The sequence below is a fragment of the Salvelinus fontinalis genome, chromosome 6 (genome assembly GCF_029448725.1).
Source record: "Salvelinus fontinalis isolate EN_2023a chromosome 6, ASM2944872v1, whole genome shotgun sequence".
Taxonomy (NCBI): Eukaryota; Metazoa; Chordata; class Actinopteri; order Salmoniformes; family Salmonidae; genus Salvelinus; species Salvelinus fontinalis.
This window is the reverse complement of record NC_074670.1, coordinates 75,687,801-75,707,809: the sequence shown is the minus strand read 5'-3', so window position 1 is coordinate 75,707,809 and position 20,009 is coordinate 75,687,801. Positions and strand designations below refer to the sequence as shown.

The 20,009-nt window shown below is 40.5% G+C and overlaps 1 protein-coding gene and 1 long non-coding RNA gene across 2 annotated transcripts; one reads left to right on the top strand and one right to left on the bottom strand.

Annotated features, from left to right (window-relative positions):
* Positions 1-2,966: 2,966 nt before the first annotated feature.
* LOC129858436 (lysine-specific demethylase 2B-like) lies at positions 2,967-17,218 on the bottom strand. The gene is made up of 4 exons (XM_055927653.1): positions 16,819-17,218; positions 9,373-9,977; positions 8,128-8,269; positions 2,967-7,667 (listed from the first exon to the last, which is right to left on the bottom strand). The coding sequence occupies exons 1-4, from the start codon at positions 17,012-17,014 to the stop codon at positions 7,531-7,533; spliced, it is 1,080 nt and encodes a 359-aa protein (XP_055783628.1). The 5' UTR covers positions 17,015-17,218; the 3' UTR covers positions 2,967-7,530.
* LOC129858437 (uncharacterized) lies at positions 10,419-19,421 on the top strand. The gene is made up of 3 exons (XR_008760033.1): positions 10,419-10,896; positions 12,016-13,988; positions 14,092-19,421. It is a non-coding gene; the product is annotated as an uncharacterized LOC129858437 (long non-coding RNA).
* The last annotated feature ends 588 nt before the right edge of the window (positions 19,422-20,009 follow it).

Sequence of the window (20,009 nt, the reverse complement as noted above, 5' to 3'; positions counted from 1 at the left end):
ACAATGAGGACATCGACCTATCAAGTAAGTTTTCATAAATCATTGGTTACAATGCAAGAAACAAGTCATCTGAAGCAGTGGCATTAATTCATGTTCACATTTACAACAGAACATGCATGAGCATTTCATCATGAAGACCCTTTGGGCATAATGTCTGGAGGGTGAAAATCCCAAAACATTGTCTTTTGCTCAGATTATTATTTATATCACCTCCCCTGTCTGATATATTGACTTTCTCTATGCCGCATAATCTAAAAAGGTAGAAATGTCATGTTTTAGGTCATTAAAATGTACTGCGACTGGATAATCCCTATCGTTTCTCCTGATTAAAAATGTTGTGTTCATTAATTCTCTGTTTGAGAGAACGAGAGGTTTAACCTACATAACACAGCTCACATGGACATTTAATCGTGTAGATAACACGGGTGGTGTTTACGTACATAACACAGCCCACATGGATATTTAATCATGTAAATAACATGGGTGGTGGAGCACGTAATAATGCCATTTATTGCGAACCGTTTGCCTGTGTGTGGGTGACAGAAATATTCACACTTCATCATGTTGATGCACTGTGCGCAACCTCAGCATTTAATATCTACCATTCTAAAGAGCCAGGCTCATTTTCTTTTGTGGCTGGCAGTTGGCATGGACCAATTTGTCGCGTAAATTGCGACCTCTCCTATATACTATAAGTGGTGGATTCTTACACTGAGCTGGCAAAGCTGGGTCGCAAATTAGCAAAAGCATTTCCCCCCTGACCAACAGGCTCCGAGACAGCTGCTAGCACTAAGACTTCTGAATAGCCCAAGACTTCAAGAACTGAGACGTCCGAACAGCTAATTAATGGCAGCCCACCCTCACCCACGATCCATCTGACCACCCTCACCCACGGCCATCTGACCACCCTCACCCACGGTCCATCTGACCACCCTCACCCACGGTCTATCTGCACTGACTACATGCCACTCACAGGTCTTTACCCACACACTCAAACACGCCTACACTGACACACACACTCACCCACCACTTATGCTGCTGCTATATTGATCATTATTATAATTTCTGGAGCTACCAGTCACTGTTTCCTTATCCCTGCATACCAGTGGTGGGCCGTCAGGGCCAGCAAGGCCTTCTCTGCTGGCCCCAGGCCCACTGCACGCCACTGCTGCATACTGTACATGTACATTTCTACCTTAACCCCTCTGGGTTCCCTGCACATTGTACATTTGGTACTGGCACGGACCCTGCATATAGCTTAATTTCTTATTTCTCGTGTTTATAAAAAAACAACTTTATACTATTTGACATTGAATACTACATTGTTGGGAAAGAGCTAGCAAGTAAGCATTTCACTTCACTTGTGCATGTGACAGAACTTTAAACTAATTTGAAACTCGTGTAACTGTTGATGATTCATTTGACTAATTAACTTCCTTTTGATATAAGTTACCAATAAAGTATGATTCTTTGGACCAAATTTACTTGCATCTCTCTTGACTTCTTGAATAAACACATAGTATGGGTTGTATTTTTTCCAAAGTGTCCACCAGAAGGGAGATTGTAGGATATTTGGCTTTTACATTATGAGGTATTTTGTAATGAAAATATATGCATCCGATGACACAGTACTTACTATACAACAGTAAAAGTCCAGCAACACTTCCTATGACTTAGCTTTAGGTTGAAACTCACCCTACCGAGTCTTTTCCTCCTAACTAACTGAGACAAGTAGTAAACTTTTTCCTCTGCAGTCCAGTATGTATTCAATATACAGTGTACTGCATAGGTCTGTTGCATGGGTAAATAGTCAAACTCTGAATAACCAAATGATTATTATTTATTAGCAAAAGACAGTAAGACAACTGCTGTGCACAGCACATAGCGTTATGGTTTGACAGAACTTGGATAATGTCCCATTTGCACAAAAAGCTTATTTCTCTCAAATGTTGTGCACAAATTTGTTTACATCCATGTTAGTGCGCATTTCTCCTTTGCCAAGATAACCCATCCACCTGAGGTGTGGCATATCAAGAAGATGATTAAACAGCATGATATTTACACAGCTCCACCTTGTGCTGGGGACAATAAAGGCCATTCAAACATTTGCAATTTTGTCACACGACACAATTTTATTTATCCATTATTTTACCAGGTAAGTTGACTGAGAACACGTTCTCATTTGCAGCAACGACCTGGGGAATAGTTATAGGGGAGAGGAGGGGGATGAATGAGCCAATTGTAAACTGGGGATTATTAGGTGACCATGATGGTTTGAGGGCCAGATTGGGAATTTAGCCAGGACACCGGGGTTAACACCCCTACTCTTACGATAAGTGCCATGGGATCTTTAATGACCTCAGAGAGTCAGGACACCCCGTTTAACGTCCCATCCGAAAGACGACACCCTACACAGGGCACTGCCCTGGGGCATTGGGATATTTTTTTTTAGACCAGAGGAAAGAGTGCCTCCTACTGGCCCTCCAACACCACTTCCAGCAGCATCTGGTCTCCCATCCAGGGACTGACCAGGACCAACTCTGGTTAGCTTCAGAAGCAAGCCAGCAGTGGTATGCAGGGTGGTATGCTGCTTGCAATGCCACAGATGTCTCAAGTTTTGCATGCTGACTGCAGGAATGTCGACCAGATTTGTTGCCAGAGAATTGAATGTTAATTTATCTACCATAAGCTGCCTCCAACGTAGTTTTAAAGAATTAGCAGTACGTTCAACTGGCCTCACACCCGTGTGGGTGAGCGGTTTGCTTTTGTCAACTTTGTGAACAGAGCAAATATTCAGCAACTTCTCACAGCCAATGAAGAGGAGTGAGACAATGTTCCACAGGCCACAATCAACAGCCTGATCAACTCTATGTGAAGGAGATGTTTCACGCTGCATGAGGCAAATGGTGGTCACACCAGATACTGACTGGTTTTCTGATCCACGCCCCTGCTTTTTTTTTTTTTTTTTTTTAAGGTATCTGTAACCAACAGATGCATATCTGTATTCCCAGTCACGTGAAATTCATAGATTAGGGCCTAATGAATTTATTTCAATTGACTTATTACCTTATATGAACTGTAACTCAGTAAAATCTTTGAAAATTGTTGCATGTTGCATTTATAGTTTTGTTCCCTATACATGAGACTATAAGCCACTAGAGGGTGTTACTATGATAATATACATGTGGCCAAATCTCAGGTAACAAGGAAATACATTTAAACCGTGATAGGATCTTTAAGAACCAAGAAACAATTTTAAGCATTGCACCACTCATATACATAACATGCAATGAAATATTAGAAATATAGCTATTTCTCACTTATCTTTAATAAAATAGTAATTCTCTTTAGTTTAAATTGTTCCCTGATGTAGTTATAATTTTGTGACATTTTAACATTATCCACCGACTATGCAAAGCCGCAAAGAAAGATTGATTTCGTATCCTTCACATAGGGTTTTACCGCAGACTTTAATTTCAAAGGCAAAATCGGAAAACCGGCAGTCTTAATGTTTCTTCCGTGATGCTAATTTGAAAAAGCCACGCTGGAGAGGATTCCTTTCGCCAAAAGACAGCATCCGCTTCGCCAGTTTTAAATCTGCCGAATGTTTTTGTCCGTTGGCGCCACCGTGTGGCCAAACTGAAGTATTCCCTACTGAGAATCATTGTAAAAGTCTAAACTCAAAGCTGTTTCTTTTTCTAAATACTATACGTTGTGTCCAACCTCGAACACCAAATATTTAATCTTCAAATAGTGATGAACAGCGAGATTAAAACTTTTGTTTGATTTTTAAATTATTTCACATTTAATTAACCAGGTAGGCCAGTTGAGAACAAGTTCTCATTTACAACTGCGACCTTGTCAAGATAAAGCAAAGCAGTGCGTCAGAAACAGAGTTAAACAAATAAACGTACACAATAGAATAAAGATTTTTCTATGTGTACAGTGTGTGCAAATGTAGAAGAGTAGGGAGGTAGGTAATAAATAGGCCATGGAGGCGAAGTATTTACAATTTAGCATTAATACTGGAGTGATAGATGTGCGTGAGTGATGATGCGCAAAAGATCAAGAGGGTAAGTAATAATATGGGGGTGAGGTAGTTGGGTGGGCTATTTACAGATTGGCTGTGTACAGGTAGTGATTGCCAAACTGCTCTGACATGTGAAACGGCAACAGCCGTAATTTATGTACCAAAGTAAAAATAAAGTGATCACAACACATTCACGTAGGAGTCAAACTTGAATAGGTTCACTTTTTTTTTTTTTTTTTTTTTAACATAACCTGGAAAATAAAGATTCATGTTTTGAAGCGGCAATAAGCAATCTGTAGCCTAACCAACATCTTCCCAAAATGAAACAAGCTTTTTTGTCAATAGGGGGGCGCTGTTTTCACTTTGGAAAAAATTGTGCCCAAATTAAACTGCCTATTCTCTATTCTATTCTACTCTATTCTAGATCGTACAATATGCATATTATTATTACTATTGGATAGAACACACTCTCAAGTTTCTAAAACTGTTTGAATTATATCTGTGAGTAAAACAGAACTCATTTTGCAGTGAAAAATCTGAAATCGAGGCTTTGTTCCAGGGCCTTCCTATTCAATTGCCTTATTTCTATCGATATACATGCACTTCATACGCCTTCCACTAGATGTCAACAGGCAGTGGGAGGTGGAATGGGGTGTCTAGCTTGATCTGAGGTCGAATACGAGCTTTTGGAGTGACAAGTCTGGAAATTTCATTGTCTTCTCAGGCGCGCGAAGGACGTCGACATTGGCTTCTGAAAAGCATTCGGTATACACGGCTAATATCTCCGGCTCTGATTTTATTTGATACATGTGATAACATCATAAAGTATTTTTTTTCCCAACCGAGTTTTATCAGTTTATTCAACGTTTATTGGGACTTTTGGAATTTTCCGTTCTTTGCGTCAAGAGAAGATGGGCATGTTCGCGCCACATGGCTAGCTAAGGTTGCTAATTCGACAGGAGAAAAGGACATTCTAAAAAACCAAACAACGATTTATTCTGGACCTAGGACTCCTTGTACAAGATTCTGATGGAAGCTCAGCAAAAGTAAGAACCATTTATGTTATTTCGTATTTCTATGTAAAATACTGACTCCTATTCGCCGCCTTTTTGGTGAGCGCTGCCTCACAATAATGCATGCTGTATGTCGTACTAAAGTTATTTTAAAAAAATCTAACACGGCGGTTGCATTAAGAACCAGTGTATCTTTCATTTGCTGTACAACATGTATTTTTTAGTAAAGTTTATGAGCTCTTTGGTCAGATTAGGTGAGTGTCCAAAATAGTTCCGGACATTCTGGGGAAATGTTGCTACATATTCACAAAGTATAACCACGGTTTGCAGCTCTAAATATGCACATTTTCGAACAAAACATAAGTGTATTGTATAACCTGATGTTATAAGACTGTCATCTGATGAAGTTGTTCAAGGTTAGTGATTAATTTTATATATTTTGCTGGTTTTTGCGAATGCTATCTTTGCGGTGAATAAATGCGTTTGTATGTTTGGCTATTGTGGTAAGCTAATATAATGCTATATTGTGTTTTCGCTGTAAAAACACTTTAAAAAAAATCGGAAATATTGGCTGGATTCACAAGATGTTTATCTTTCATTTGCTGTACATCATGTATTTTTCATAAATATTTTATGATGAGTATTTATGTATTTCACGTTGCTCTCTGTAATTATTCTGCCTGCTTTTGTGAGATTTTTGATGGTAGCTGCAATGTAAACTATGATTTATACCTCAAATTTGCACATTTTCGAACAAACATACATTTATTGGATAACATGTTATAAGACTGTCATCTGATGAAGTTGTTTCTTGGTTAGTGACTAATTATATCTCTATTTGGTCGGTTTTGTGATAGCTACCTATGCGGTAGAAACATGGTGAAAATATGCGGTTGAGTCTTTGGCTATTGTGGTTAGCTAATAGAAATACATAGTGTTTTCGCTGTAAAACATTTAAAAAATCAGAAATGATGGCTGGATTCACAAGATGTTTATCTTTCATTTGCTGAATTGGACTTGTGATTTCATGATATTTATATGCTATTATTTACTTGTGGCGCTATGCTAGGCTATGCTAGTCAGCTTTTACTGATGAGGATGCTCCCGGATCCGGGATGGGTGTTAAGTAGATGTTTTTAAGCAAAGACAATTTGGTTGAGAGACATGACTGGCTGAAATGTCCTTTGTCTCAATCTGCAATGAATGAAAAAAAAAAAACTTTGGTTGCTATTTTTCATTCAACCTATATTTATACAGGTTATTCTCACTGAGATAAATCTATTTTGCAAATAAACAGAAATGCACTCGCATATCCAGAGTAGGGTTATAGAAGATGTGATGACAATGTGACAGCAGGTCAATTGTAGAAAACATAATGTGCTCGTAAATAAGAAATGTATTGTATAGAAATTACAGTGCATTTGGAAAGTACTCAGACCCCTTTTCCACATTGTTACATTACAGCATTATTCTAAAATGGATTAAACCAACAGAAAATCCTCAATCTACACACAATACCCCATAATGACAAAGCAAAAACAGGTTTAGACATTTTTTCAAATGTTTAAAAAATAATTACTCAGCCCCTTTGCTATGAGACTCAAAATAGAGCTCCTGCATCCTGTTTCCATTGATCATCCTTGAGATGTTTCTACAACTTGATTGGAGTTCACCTGTGGTAAATTCAATCGATTGGACATGATTTGGATAGGCACACACCTGTCTATATAAGGCTAACAGTTGACGTCAGTGCTTGTCAAAACCAGGCCACGAGGTCAAAGGAATTGTCCGCGGAAATCCGAGACAGGATTGTGTCGAGGCACAGATGTGGGGAAGGGTACCAAAACATTTCTGCAGCATTGAAGGTCCCCAAGAACACATTGGCCTCCATCATTCTTAAATAGAACTAGCCGGCGAAACTGAGCAATTGGGGGAGAAGGGCCTTGGTCAGGGAAGTGACCAAGAACCCAAGGGTCACTCTGACAGAGCTCCAGAGTTCCCCTGTGGAGATGGGAGAACCTTCCAGAAGGACAACCATCTCTGCAGCACTCCGCCAATCAGGTCTTTATGGTAGAGTGGCCAGACGTGTACTCTGACAATCCAAAACTGCTTCCAAAAGATTGCATTAAGAATTGTTGTGCATTAACTGCTTGTCAGAGTACATGTTTCCCTCCTATGGCTCTCACAACTTGAATGCACCTTGAGGAATATTTATCTTACATAGAACACACAACAAGCAGACTAGATAAATAGGTCAACTATTCTACTATATGTTTGTCTGATTTTTGTTTTAATAAAATATTACATGGCAAAAACAGTAGCACTGGAAAGTTCCATCCTGAGTGATCAAGTTTAGGCTTTGAAATACTTTCCCAACAGCTACAAACAGCTGTCTGAGTTAAGCGCTGTGCATTACAGAGACTATTTCATTCTGTTCATCTAAACATCAGAGTCATCAACAACCATGCCTGTTAGTTCAGTGCATTTTTATAGTGACGGGCGTGCAGCTTCATCACACTCCATCTCATTCTCACTGTCGTCAGACGGATGTCCTCCTCTCCTCAGGCTCTCCCTGCTCCTCAAGCCAGACACGTCAAACTCCTCATCCTTCACACGCAGCATTTCTACACACACAGAGAGAGATAACATGATGCATCAAATATACTGAAGTCACATCCAAGACTCGAACCTGGATCCAGCGACTGTCTACTCAACATCTTAGCCATTACTTAAAGAGCTCCAAACCTCTTGATGAGGTCACTAGGTGTTGGGCTATGGTCAGATGCTTCAATATTGTAAATGAATAAAGGCACCCCCTCCTTTTGGTGAGGTTTGGTGGTTGCTTGGACGCTGCCCATGCTAAAACTAACTATGGTCTAAATGCACCCTTCTCTATGGACTCAGGTACAGAGCATTGGTCCAGTAACGAAAAGGTCACTAGTTTGAATCCCAGAGCCAACTAGGTGAACAATCTGTCGATGTGCCCTCAAGCAAGGCATTTAACCCTAATTGCCCTGTAAGTCGCTCTGGATAAGAGCGTCTGCAAAATGTAAATGGAGTCAACTGAGCATGGAATGGACTCACCCGGAGCGTGGACGTCACACTGCCTGAGTCTGCACTTCTGTCTGGTCTTACTGGGTCCTCCAAACTTCTTCATGTCTTTACAGAAATCACACTGAGCACAGTCCTCAGTCCTCCTGCATGGCTCACACTTCCCATGCTTCACCTGCACACACATGGGAATCACACTGCAGTTTTTTCTGTATATAAAAGGCTTGGGCAGGTCATATATATATATATATAAAGGGATGGAGAGACACCGTAAACTTAGCCATGTCAGAACGTATAGGATTGCACGAAATTTGCTTTAAAAACACAAATTCCCCCCGACATCAAGATCTCAAAAATGTTCTTGGTGACTCTTTAAAATAGGACATTCTACTTCAAAATGAATTCTAATTAAATTGTTAACACCAGCCTCCCGGGTGGCGCAGTGGTCTAGGACACTGCATCGCAGCGCTAGCTGTGCCACCAGAGACTCTGGGTTCGCAACCAGGCTCTGTCGCAGCCGGCCGCGACCGGGAGGTCCGTGGGGCGACGCACAATTGGCCTAGCGTCGTCCGGGTTAGGGAGGGTTTGGCCGGTAGGGATATCCTTGTCTCATCGTGCTCCAGCGACTCCTGTGGCGGGCCAGGCGCAGTGCGCGCTAACCAAGGGGGGCGGGTGCACGGTGTTTCCTCTGACACATTGGTGCGGCTGGCTTCCGTGTTGGAGGCGCGCTGTGTTAAGAAGCAGTGCGGCTTGGTTGGGTTGTGCTTCGGAGGACGCATGGCTTTTGACCTTCGTCTCTCCCGAGCCCGTACGGGAGTTGTAGCGATGAGACAAGATAGTAATTACTAGCAATTGGATACCACGAAATTGGGGATAAAAAATAATAATAAAAAAACAGTGTTAACACCATATTCAAATGTTTTCCCTTTAAAAGACTTATAACATGTGCAGCATAGCTGCTTTGAATACATAGGCTGAAGCAAGCATCTGCATCTACCCCAAACAACGAAATGCATCAAATATACAAAAATCGTGTCTCGGCAGAACTAATATATGCCCCCACCCAAAAGATATATATATAAATATATATGAATAAATGTAAAAATCGTAATAAAACGTCATAAGAGTGGAAGCTACTCTGCTAAATGAATATTGGGGAAACTCTGTACATTCTGAGGAATTTAAGTATTTTCCACACAGGCATTCCTTATCCTTTTTTTATGTTTTCAATACATATGATATAAAGAAAATGTTTGAGACAAAAGTCTTCCTACACACCTTGCAATTAGGAGCAGTATACGTTTGCCTAGAGGATGTCAAATTGGGCAGCATAGTGGCCGTCCTGCCTCCAGCACTGGTATGGAACCTTTCTCCATTCTCAATCTGTTTTCTCTTTGATTCGAGTGTCTTAGACCCTGATTGTAGTCCTCCACTCTCCACCTCATCATCACTTTTCTTGTTTTCAGTCGGCGCTGCAGAACAGTCTGGAGTTAGTGCAGAGAGGGGCTGAGAGTCACTGGCTGGTTCTGATACTCTGTAATCCTCTCCATCAGGTTCTGTTTTGATCTCTATAGATGTGTTGGTGAGTAGAGAACCCCTCTCTCTGTCCTCCACAGTTTGGGTTTGGTAAAGATGTGAGGGCTGAGATGGGTTCTCCTGATCACAGTCACTTTCCACAAAGGGAGAAGTGAATATGGAGTCTTTGGTATCAAAGGGCCCTTGAAGCTGCTCTTCCTCTTGACTGGTCCTGAGTTCCTCCTGTTCCTCTTTAATCTGTGTGGGCACTGGGTCTTCCTGAATCAGACTGGGGCTCCACTCCTGCCCACAGTGCTGCTGTTCAGGGGGAACCTCTTCAGATATGAGGTGAGTGAGCTGGTGGGAATCTGATGGAGGAAAAATAGGAAATAGAGTTGCAAATTATTCAATAATTATACATTTTTCAATCTAAAACAGAATCCTAAATTCAATTATCTGGGCCATAAAACATGCAATTATGAAATGTTGAATAATCTACCTAGTTATTTTATCATTTCTGTTTGATTTAGAACAGCTCTTTGATTCAACAATACAGTTGCAGTTACAGTGCATTCTGGGGATCCGTATTTTACTACAGTGCATTCAGGAAGTATTCAGACCCCTTGACTTCTTACACATTGTTACATTACAGCCTTATTGTAAAATTGATTAAATAGTTTTTCCCATTAATCCACACACACACACACACACAACCCCATGACAGAGCAAAAACATGTATTAAAAATGTAAAACAGAAATACACATTTACATAAGTATTCAGACCCTTTACTCGGGACTTTGTTGAAGCACCTTTGGCAGTGACTACAGCCTTGAGTCTTCTTGGGATTCTTTATTTAACTAGGCAAGTCAGTTAAGAACAAATTCTTATTTACAATGAACAATGGGTCAACTGCCCTGTTCAGGGGCAGAACGACAGATTTTTACCTTGTCAGCTCGGGGATTCGATCTAGCAACCTTTCGGTTACTAGTCCAACGCTCTACCTACCGCCCCATAATGAATGGGCTGGACATGCCGAGAGAGGAGTTTCGAATTGGTCTGCAGTGTAGCATCGGTCTATAAAATGAGCTGCTTGATATGTGTAGATAATCCTTTCTACTGCTGTTTTTTCTAAAGATATAACGTCAGCCATGGAGAACTGCTCTCAACCAGAGTGACTTGACACAACGGGCCAAGCACGCTGCACAAACTGAACGGAAACGACACAGGACGTCTTGTTTAATGAAAGGGGTTGAAGTCTGCCGTGAAGCGTTCATCCACGTAAACGGGTAAGAGTCTAGTTACAGTTTCAGATATACGTTTCTTAATTGTCAGAAAGCAGTTTTCATTGCTAGTTATAGCCTTAATGTTAGCTAGCTAACATCAAACCTATTTTGTTAACTTTAGCTAGCTATGACAACCGGGTTGTATTGCTAGTACTCTATGGATTGGGATTATGGTTCATTGTTTAGCTAGCTAACGTAAACTCGTACATCGCCTTGGTCCGTACAATTGCCCTTATTTTAGCTCCCCAAAAACGTAATACTTCCAGATCAATTGTAATGTCAATACCATTGTAAAGCACAATTTCTCCCCTTTCAAACAGAATCAATTACATTACCTAAACGCTGCCCGTTTCTGCATAATTCAAGCAGGCAATGAGCCCCGTCAGGTCTTTTTAAAAATGGCGGGTGGGGAAGCGAAACTAATGTGTGATAAGGAGAGATGTTGTGGGAAAATTGCTTTTTTTTTTTTCACTCGATCTGTCCAACTTATCACCTTATCGCCTCTAAAATGTAAATAAAACACTATAAAGAGTTTATATAATAAGTCATTACATACCTATTTGAAGGTTTTTGTAGAATTTGAATCGGGTTTTTAGGGCGGTGCTAAAGTTATCTTAGAAGTAAACAGCGGCTTTGAGAATGATGATCGCATGCAATGATGACTCAAAAAATGACTAGGTATCCCCCCTTACCCCTGTCACTGTCCATTTCTTGTTTTTAAACAATGAGAAAAGTGCTACACCTGGTGGAGAGAGATTGTAAGACAGAAATAGTTGCTTTATGCGTGCTGTACATTACGACATGACACGTCAAGATGTAACGGAGGGTCCATTTTTTCAACTTTTCTCCAATACTATAGAGCCATTACCATGTCGATCAATGCTTGAATAGAAACCTAGTTCACACCCCCAATTTTGAAGTCAACACAGTTGCTACAGTCCCATTAGTTTTCTTTGTAGCCTCGTTTGAATGTTGCGGTTGCCCACATTTGTACGGAATGGGGTGAGTTTACGTTAGCTACACGTCTAAACAAGAATCCACTTCACCAGATGATTACATGACCCATCAAGTTAGCCAGGTGTGTCTGACGGTGATTACGGGTATCTGGAATTTGTCTTTCAGCATCAGTAGAATAACAGACTCTCCTCCACCAGTCATACAAGGAGACTGGTCTGATGCCTCCCATCAAAAAGAGAGCTGGCCCAAGCAAGCACAAGTTACACCTGAAGCATGAGGACTTGCAGCGAGTGGTGAACTTCATCAACAACTACGCAGAGGATAATGCCATAGTATTACCAGGACGCCACCCAGAGGATAATGCAATAGTATTACCAGGACGCCACCCAGAGGATAATGCCATAGTATTACCAGGACGCCACCCAGGACACAAACTCTGGTGGAAACTGCTACCATCACATGACAAAAGCAGCGGTGTGGCGTCTCTACAAGGAATCGATGACAACACTTGTGTGAAGCATAATAACATTTTGATTATTTAAATTTACCTCCAACATGTTTGCCACTACTTTAAAGATCTTAAATTATGTATTTTCCAGAGGTATGTGTCATCAGACTGTCTTCAGGAATCTGTGGAGAAAACTTCTGCCCCACATCAAGCACTAAGTCCAGGACAGACCTGCGCTGGCAGTACCAGAGAAACAACTATCAGGTCTTCAGATCTAAGCTGTTAAGTCAGCCAAGCTGAAGAAGCAAGAGCATCATCTCCTGCTTGTTCAGAGTGAGTCTGTCTACCAGAAGATGGTTGCTGACTGCAAGACCACCTGTCAAGACATGTAGTTGTCTCTGGGGGCCCCTACTGAACCAGCAAGCAAAGACATCAGGATACATTACAGCTTTACTCAACAAGTAAGCAACATGTCCTCCTTTATACTGATTAAGGACATAGATGGGATATATACAAACTACATATGGGAAGTATTGGTATTTTTCCAGAACATGTGAGCTCATTTCAGAGGAGTTCGCAGGATGACATGACTGTTTATTTCTGTACCAGTGCTATGGCCTAATATTTACTGTTGCTATGGTTGATTATGCCTATTGGGATTTTTCCATAACAGGTGTGCTCATTTCAGAGGAGCCAGCAAGAATAGTGCACTGTGTGTCTGGGTCATTAGACACCATTAGATGTGCACCTGTCTGGGGAGTGGACATGACTGTTTATTAAAGTTTCCATGCCCTAATATGAAACCAAATTTAAATGAGTGCAAGGCAATAAGACAACGGTGGCTAAATGCCAGAGGAGATGAGTCATTAAGAGGAGTTACTGTGTGTGACGTAAGGAGGAGAAATGTATAAAGAGTATGTGGCAAGGCTGGAAAGTTAGTTGTTTTCATGATCCAGCTCGGCTTTTATTATGTTGTAATAAAAGTCTATTTGAACTCACAGCCCCCGGTATTTGAGAAACGTTATTGACTGAATATTTCCACGACAGACACAGGGAAATGCCTTTCACTGAGCTGTGTATAGACAGACTGACAGGGGTGAGACAATTCAGTTGAATTTCTTAATGTTAGTTGTTTGCAGGTGCACTATCCTTCTGACCCTACGCAGCCAGGTCCCATCTACTTTTTAACTCAAAAGTGTGGCTTGTTTGGTGTCTGCTGTGAAGGAATACCACAAGTCAACTACTTGATTGCTGGATGACATGCCTTCATCAAAGGCAGCAGCGCAGTCATCAGCTACGTGCACCGTGTCCTCACCAACTACGGAGTTGGGGAAACACGTGGGGACCTGAATTGTGATAACTGCAGTGGCAAAACAAGAACAAGTTTGTGCTCTGGTATTGTGCCTGGTGGACTCGGCACAACCTCCACCACAGTCTGGACCTTCACTTCCTGATCACAGGCCACACCAAGTTTTCCCCCAACAGGTGCTTCGGCCTCAAGCAGCGCTTCAGAAAGACCAGAGTGAACACTTTCTCCGAGATTGCTGGTGTTGTGAAGCACTGTGACAGGGGTCAACGTCCCACAGCTGGGTGGACTGGAGGATAGTACGGTGCAACGCTATGGCTGGCAACAACACCTGACTCCATACTTCAGGCCACTGCCACAGATCAAGCAGTACCAGTACTTTAGGTGAATATAATGTATTGTATGAGGTTATTCTTCTTATCCAATCTTGGGAGGTGAATTGTTGTTATGCAAGGTTGTAATGTCGTCAACATTTTTTGTTTTACAGCTTCGATGATCTGGAGCCGGGTGTTGTTGTCGCCACGGAGCTTCTGGACCCAGTCAGTACCAGGTTTCAACTGCTGCGCAACGCTGACATCCTTCCTCCCATAGATGGTCTGCCTGTACAAGCACCACCTGGACAAGACACAGCTAGACAAATGTATATTTTTGAGAAGATCAGGGAGTTTTGCGATGAAGAGGCTATGGACATCACATGCCCTGCACCAAAGTCAAGGTCAGGACAGAAACAGGCTCTTCAAATATAGATTCCCTTGTTCATGCGTGGTTCGGACGGACCCGTTTATCACTGGGGGCGAGTTCCCAGTCATCAGCACAATCTGCAATATCTCTATTCACATGACTCTCCTAACACACACAATACGTTGCTGCTACTATTTTTTATTTTATTAACCTGCTGCTCAGCCACTTTGCCCCTGATTGTATGCATAGAACTCACTCATCTATCACTGATATCATTATTGATATTATTCTTGTACTAATGTATATTATTTTATTTCTCTACTGGCATTGACACTATTGACATGGTCTATTTTTGATATTGCTACTATGCAAGTAACCATTTGGCTGTACCGTTTGCACCTTCGGTAGAGATCCATCCACTTGGCAAGATGTGGCTGGTGGTTACAGCATTTCTTTCACATGACCCATCAGTTTAGACAAGTGTGTCTGGGTAAGGCGTCATCTAATATTTATAAAATCTTTTTTTTATCTGGGCTCTTTGTTTTACCTGTAATTTTTCCTTATTGTAGGCTTCTACTTTTAGTCTTTACCTTGAGCACATGACCTCATGTGGATCCTTAAAGAGATGGGTGGCTTTACACGGAACCATCGTGCATGAATTTATTTCGTCCCCCCACACCAAACGCGATCACGACACGCAGGTTAAAATATCAAAACAAACTCTGAACCAATTATATTAAATTTGGGGACAGGTCGAAAAGCATTAAACATTTATGGCAATTTAGCTAGCTAGCTTGCTGGCTAATTTGTCCTATTTAGCTAGCTTGCTGTTGCTAGCTAATTTGTCCTGGGATATAAACATTGAGTTGTTATTTTACCTGAAATGCACAAGGTCCTCTCCTCAGTCAATTAATCCACACATAAAACAGTCAACTGAATCGTTTCTAGTCATCTCTCTTCCTTCCAGGCCTTTTCTTCTCTTGACTTTATATTGCGATTGGCAAATTTCATAAATTAGGTGCATTACCGCCACTGACCTTGTTCATCTTTCAGTTACCCATGTGGGTATAACCAATGAGGAGATAGCACGTAGGTACCTGCTTCTATAAACCAATGAGGAGATGGGAGAGGCAGGACTTGCAGCGCAATCTGTGTCAGAAATAGAACTGATTTCTATTTTAGCCCTTGGCAACGCAGACGCTTGTTGGCGCACGCGAGCAGTGTGGGTGCAATAATTGAATGACAGATTTCTACATTTATTTTGCAATGCTCGCGCACACGAGCAGGGTGGTCAATCTGTTAGACTAGAGGGTGTGGACAATGATTAATGGGTGTAGACAAAGAGCAGCTCTCCAGTAGGTGTACCAAAACATTCAAGGGCAGGTGGGTATAATGTGTTACATTCCAACAGGAATCTGTCCCAAAAACGTGGTAAATAACAAGGTTGGCAACAAACAACGCATACAAAGTTGTATAGCAGCAGAATAAGATACCGGGTAGGGAGTGGGCTATTTAATTACATTTTACTCGCTATGTTTATTCTGAAAAATGTATGTCCTCACTCTGGGGGCAAACTACCTGCCCTGCAGGACACCTTCACCACCCGGTGTCACAGAAAGGCCATAAAGATCATCAAGGACAACAATCACCCGAGCCACTGCCTGTTCACCCCGCTATCATCCAGAAGGCGAAGTCAGTACAGGTGCATCAAAGCAGGGACCGAGAGACTGAAAAACAGCTTCTATCTCAAGGCCATCAGACTGTTAAACAGCCATCCCTAACATTGAGTGGCTGCTGCCAACATACTGACTCAACTCCAGCCACTTTAATAATGGAAAAATTGATGTAAAAATGTATCACTAGCCACTTAATATAATGTTTACATACCCTACATTACTCATCTCATATGTATATACTGTACTGGATACCATCTACTGCATCTTGCCTATGCCGTTCTGTACCATCACTCATTCATATATCTTTATGTACATATTCTTTATCCCTTTACACTTGTGTGTATAAGGTAGTTGTTGTTAAATTGTTAGGTTAGATTACTCGTTGGTTATTACTGCATTGTCGGAACTAGAAGCACAAGCATTTCGCTACACTCGCATTAACATCTGCTAACCATGTGTATGTGACAAATAACATTTGATTTGGTAGCCTAATGACAAACATTAAGAATAAACTACGTGGGTGAGTTGATGCCTATTCGGCAGCTAGTTAGCTAGGTCAATTGATCATGCTACTTTGTATGCGTTGTTTGTTGACAACCTTGGTCTTTACGAAGTTTTTGTAACAGATTCCTGTTGGATCGTTCCACAAATTATACCCACTCTTCCAAGGGCAGCCGCCCATAGAGTCTTCGCAGCCTGAATGTTTGACGTCCGTAGTTTAAGAACTTACATTTTGACATATCGACTGCACAGAGACTCCAGAGTTCGAGGTTCATTCATTTTTCTTAGCCTGAGCTCAACTCCATGGAGGAGTTCAGATACTTGGCTAGCTAATACGGTAACTAAGCAATACAAACCTGCTCTGTGTAACCTTATCTCTGGCTTGAAAACCAAATCCAACAGTCTTCGTAGACGGCCATTCTCCTCCTTCAAATGGTAGACTTCTTCATGCGACTCTGCTATGGTTGTCTCTTTGGCTACGGCTATCTCTAGAGCAGCAGCCACTGTTGGTCGTTCAGTAGCATACAAGTTCAACAACTGTAGCTTAGACATTTTGAGCGGAATGAAAGTCGACGTGTTCCTATTATTCTACTCTACCAGTAACATTATATCGACAAAAAAAACTACAATTGAGATAGCCTATATAAATAGGGTGAAAAACTAAAGACACCGCTTCCCATTCATTTTCAATGGAATGAGGGCGGGCCCTTTCGGCGGTGAAAAATATAAACTTTCCCCAACTTTATGCAAATCACCAGTCAATCATATCGAGTGGTTCCCGTGATGAATTTGACGCTCTGAGACCCAACATGGCTGACAAAAATACTAGGATGATAAGCCTGATAAGGCTGATGATAAGGCTGACGATACTGACGATAAATTCCCACATTAATAAATGTGAACTCATGGTTGTCAAAGATTATGTGACACCTTCATATTATGGTATTCCAGTGAAAGAAGAACTTACATATTTAGGCATAACCATTACTAAGGATCAGAAGTCTAGAGGCTTACTACATTTTAACCCTCATATTAAAAAAACCCAGAAGAAGCTAAATCAATGCCTACAGAGGGACTTATCTTTAAACAGAAGAGTCCTAATAACCAAGGCTGAAGGTTTCTCTAGACTAACATATGGCACTCTATCTTTATATCTTCACAGTAAAATAAGCAAGGAGAGAGACCAGATACTTTTCAACGTCTGTGGAGAAACCGTACCCATTACATTAGGAAAACTGTTGTAATGAACACTTATGAGAGTGGTGGGCTGAATTTCCTGGACTTTACTACCTTAAATAATACTTTTAAGATCAATTGGATAAAACAATTCCTAAGACGACCCACTTCTATCTGGAATTTTATTCCTCATCATGTCTTCTCTACTTTTGGTGGCCTTAACTTCATGTTGTTTTGCAATTATAATATTGACAAAGTTCCAGTGAAACTTTCTGCTTTTCATCGGCAGGTTCTTGTCATTGTCCTTAATTTATAAACATAATTTTTCTCCACACAGATATTATATATGGAATAATCGGGATATATTGTATAAAAATACTTCTTTGTTTTTAGAATATTGGTTCTGAAATAATATCCTATTGGTGAGCCAACTGGTAAATGCAGAGGGTCTTTTACTCAGTTATAAGGAATTCTTATCACTTTACAAGGTCCCTGTAACACCTAAAGATTTTGCAATTGTTTTAGATGCCATTCTCTCAGGTGTTGCTTTATTATTCAGGAACGTGTCAAGACCCTCAGAGCCTACTTTCTATTGACCTTGTTGACTCATCAGTAGGAAAGATTTGTTTCTCTTTTGGTCCATTCAACAACAGAGCGATACGAACCTTGTTTCAGCAGGATATTGTATACCTTATGTCATGCCTTATTGGAATGGATTTATTGATAATATCTGTTGGGGAAAAGTTTGGATGTTGCCACACACATACCTACTTGTTAACAAAATGAAGTACGTTTCCTTTAAAATTATTCATAAATATTATCCTGCCAACCACTATATGAAGAAGTTTAAGGAAAACATCAACTCAAATTGCTCCTTTTGTAATGACCACCCAGAAACAGTGTTGCGTCTTTTTTGGCATTGTATTCATGTAAGAAAACTGTGGCAAGACATCAGTAGATGTATAATTGAACACATTTATGAAGGTCTTACACTATTGTGGAGACATATACTGCTTGGATTCTTTACCTACGATAGGAATAAACTGAAACATTTTGGGTAATTAATTTCATTATTCTTTTGGCCAAATTTCATATTTACAAATGTAAATTTACAAACAAAAAAAACTAATGTTCTTACCCTACAAAAAGAAATTGAACTGTATTTTAAGACAATTAAATACTCTACTAACAAAAAAGCTGTTAGAATTATAAGTGTATGTATATCCCTTAAGGTCCTTATGTAATGAGATATTATAACCCCTATAAAATAAATAATAATAATACTAGGATGGGAGCAAATGGCAGTGATTATATCGTCATAACGAATCATGCAAAAAAATTACAGTTGAGAGGAATATGTTAGTTAATGTAGCGACAAACGATTATGCATATTTTTTTGTTGTCATAAAGTTAATTTACGAAAATCACAATTTAGGAAGCTAGCTGACTAACTAACATTAGCACTGGCTAGCTTTATGGGTATTGTGACATGCGTATGAAATTGTAATTCTGTAATTCCAGGCTGTCATCTTGTGAAACAGCGGATATAAAGAATCTAACTAGCTAAAGAGTTTACTGCAAATTGAATGTACAATTTTGTAAGCTTGCTTTGCTGATATTTGTCATGCAATGCAGATAGATGAAGTAATGTAACGTTAGCTAGCTAACTATTTTCTTGCTTATTGTGCAGTGGAGGATAAAAATACCTGTATGCCTATGTAACAGATGTTTTATGTACTCTCCATGCGTTGTGTTTTCTCATAATAAATCACTTCGGCCAGTGGTCCCAGTTGAGCATAATTTATTTCCCTTGCATCACATTTTCCTACTGGGCGAACAAAATATAATACAAAATATAACATGTGTAAATACCTGTTGTTAAATGGGAAACAGCACGTTAGTTGTGCAGGGCTTAACAGTATTGATGGCTGTCGATGGCAAAATCTGTAGCATGAAGACAACTGTGTTAGCCGTGGCTTATGTGACCATGACATCGGTGTATGCCAGCTAACACACTTATTTACAGCAATCATATGCCAAAGCACATCCCAGAAAGCCCCTCAATCCCTAACAGGTACCATATACCCACACATGTATAAAATCAGTAACGTACAGCAAACTTGTACACATTGTAAAATAGAAAATAGAAAACAGTATTCAGAACATGACCTACCCCTTGCATCACATTTTCATACTGGGAAGACCTGACGTTCGCGATCTCCCCCTATCTGCAAGTGGGGCCAATCACAACACCCCTTATTGTCATCAGAGTTGAACTAACCAATAAGAATGCTTGAACATCAAATACACATTTCTTTAGAGGCAAGTGGAAACATAACCAACCCTGTTACACCTATGGATGTGTAGCTAG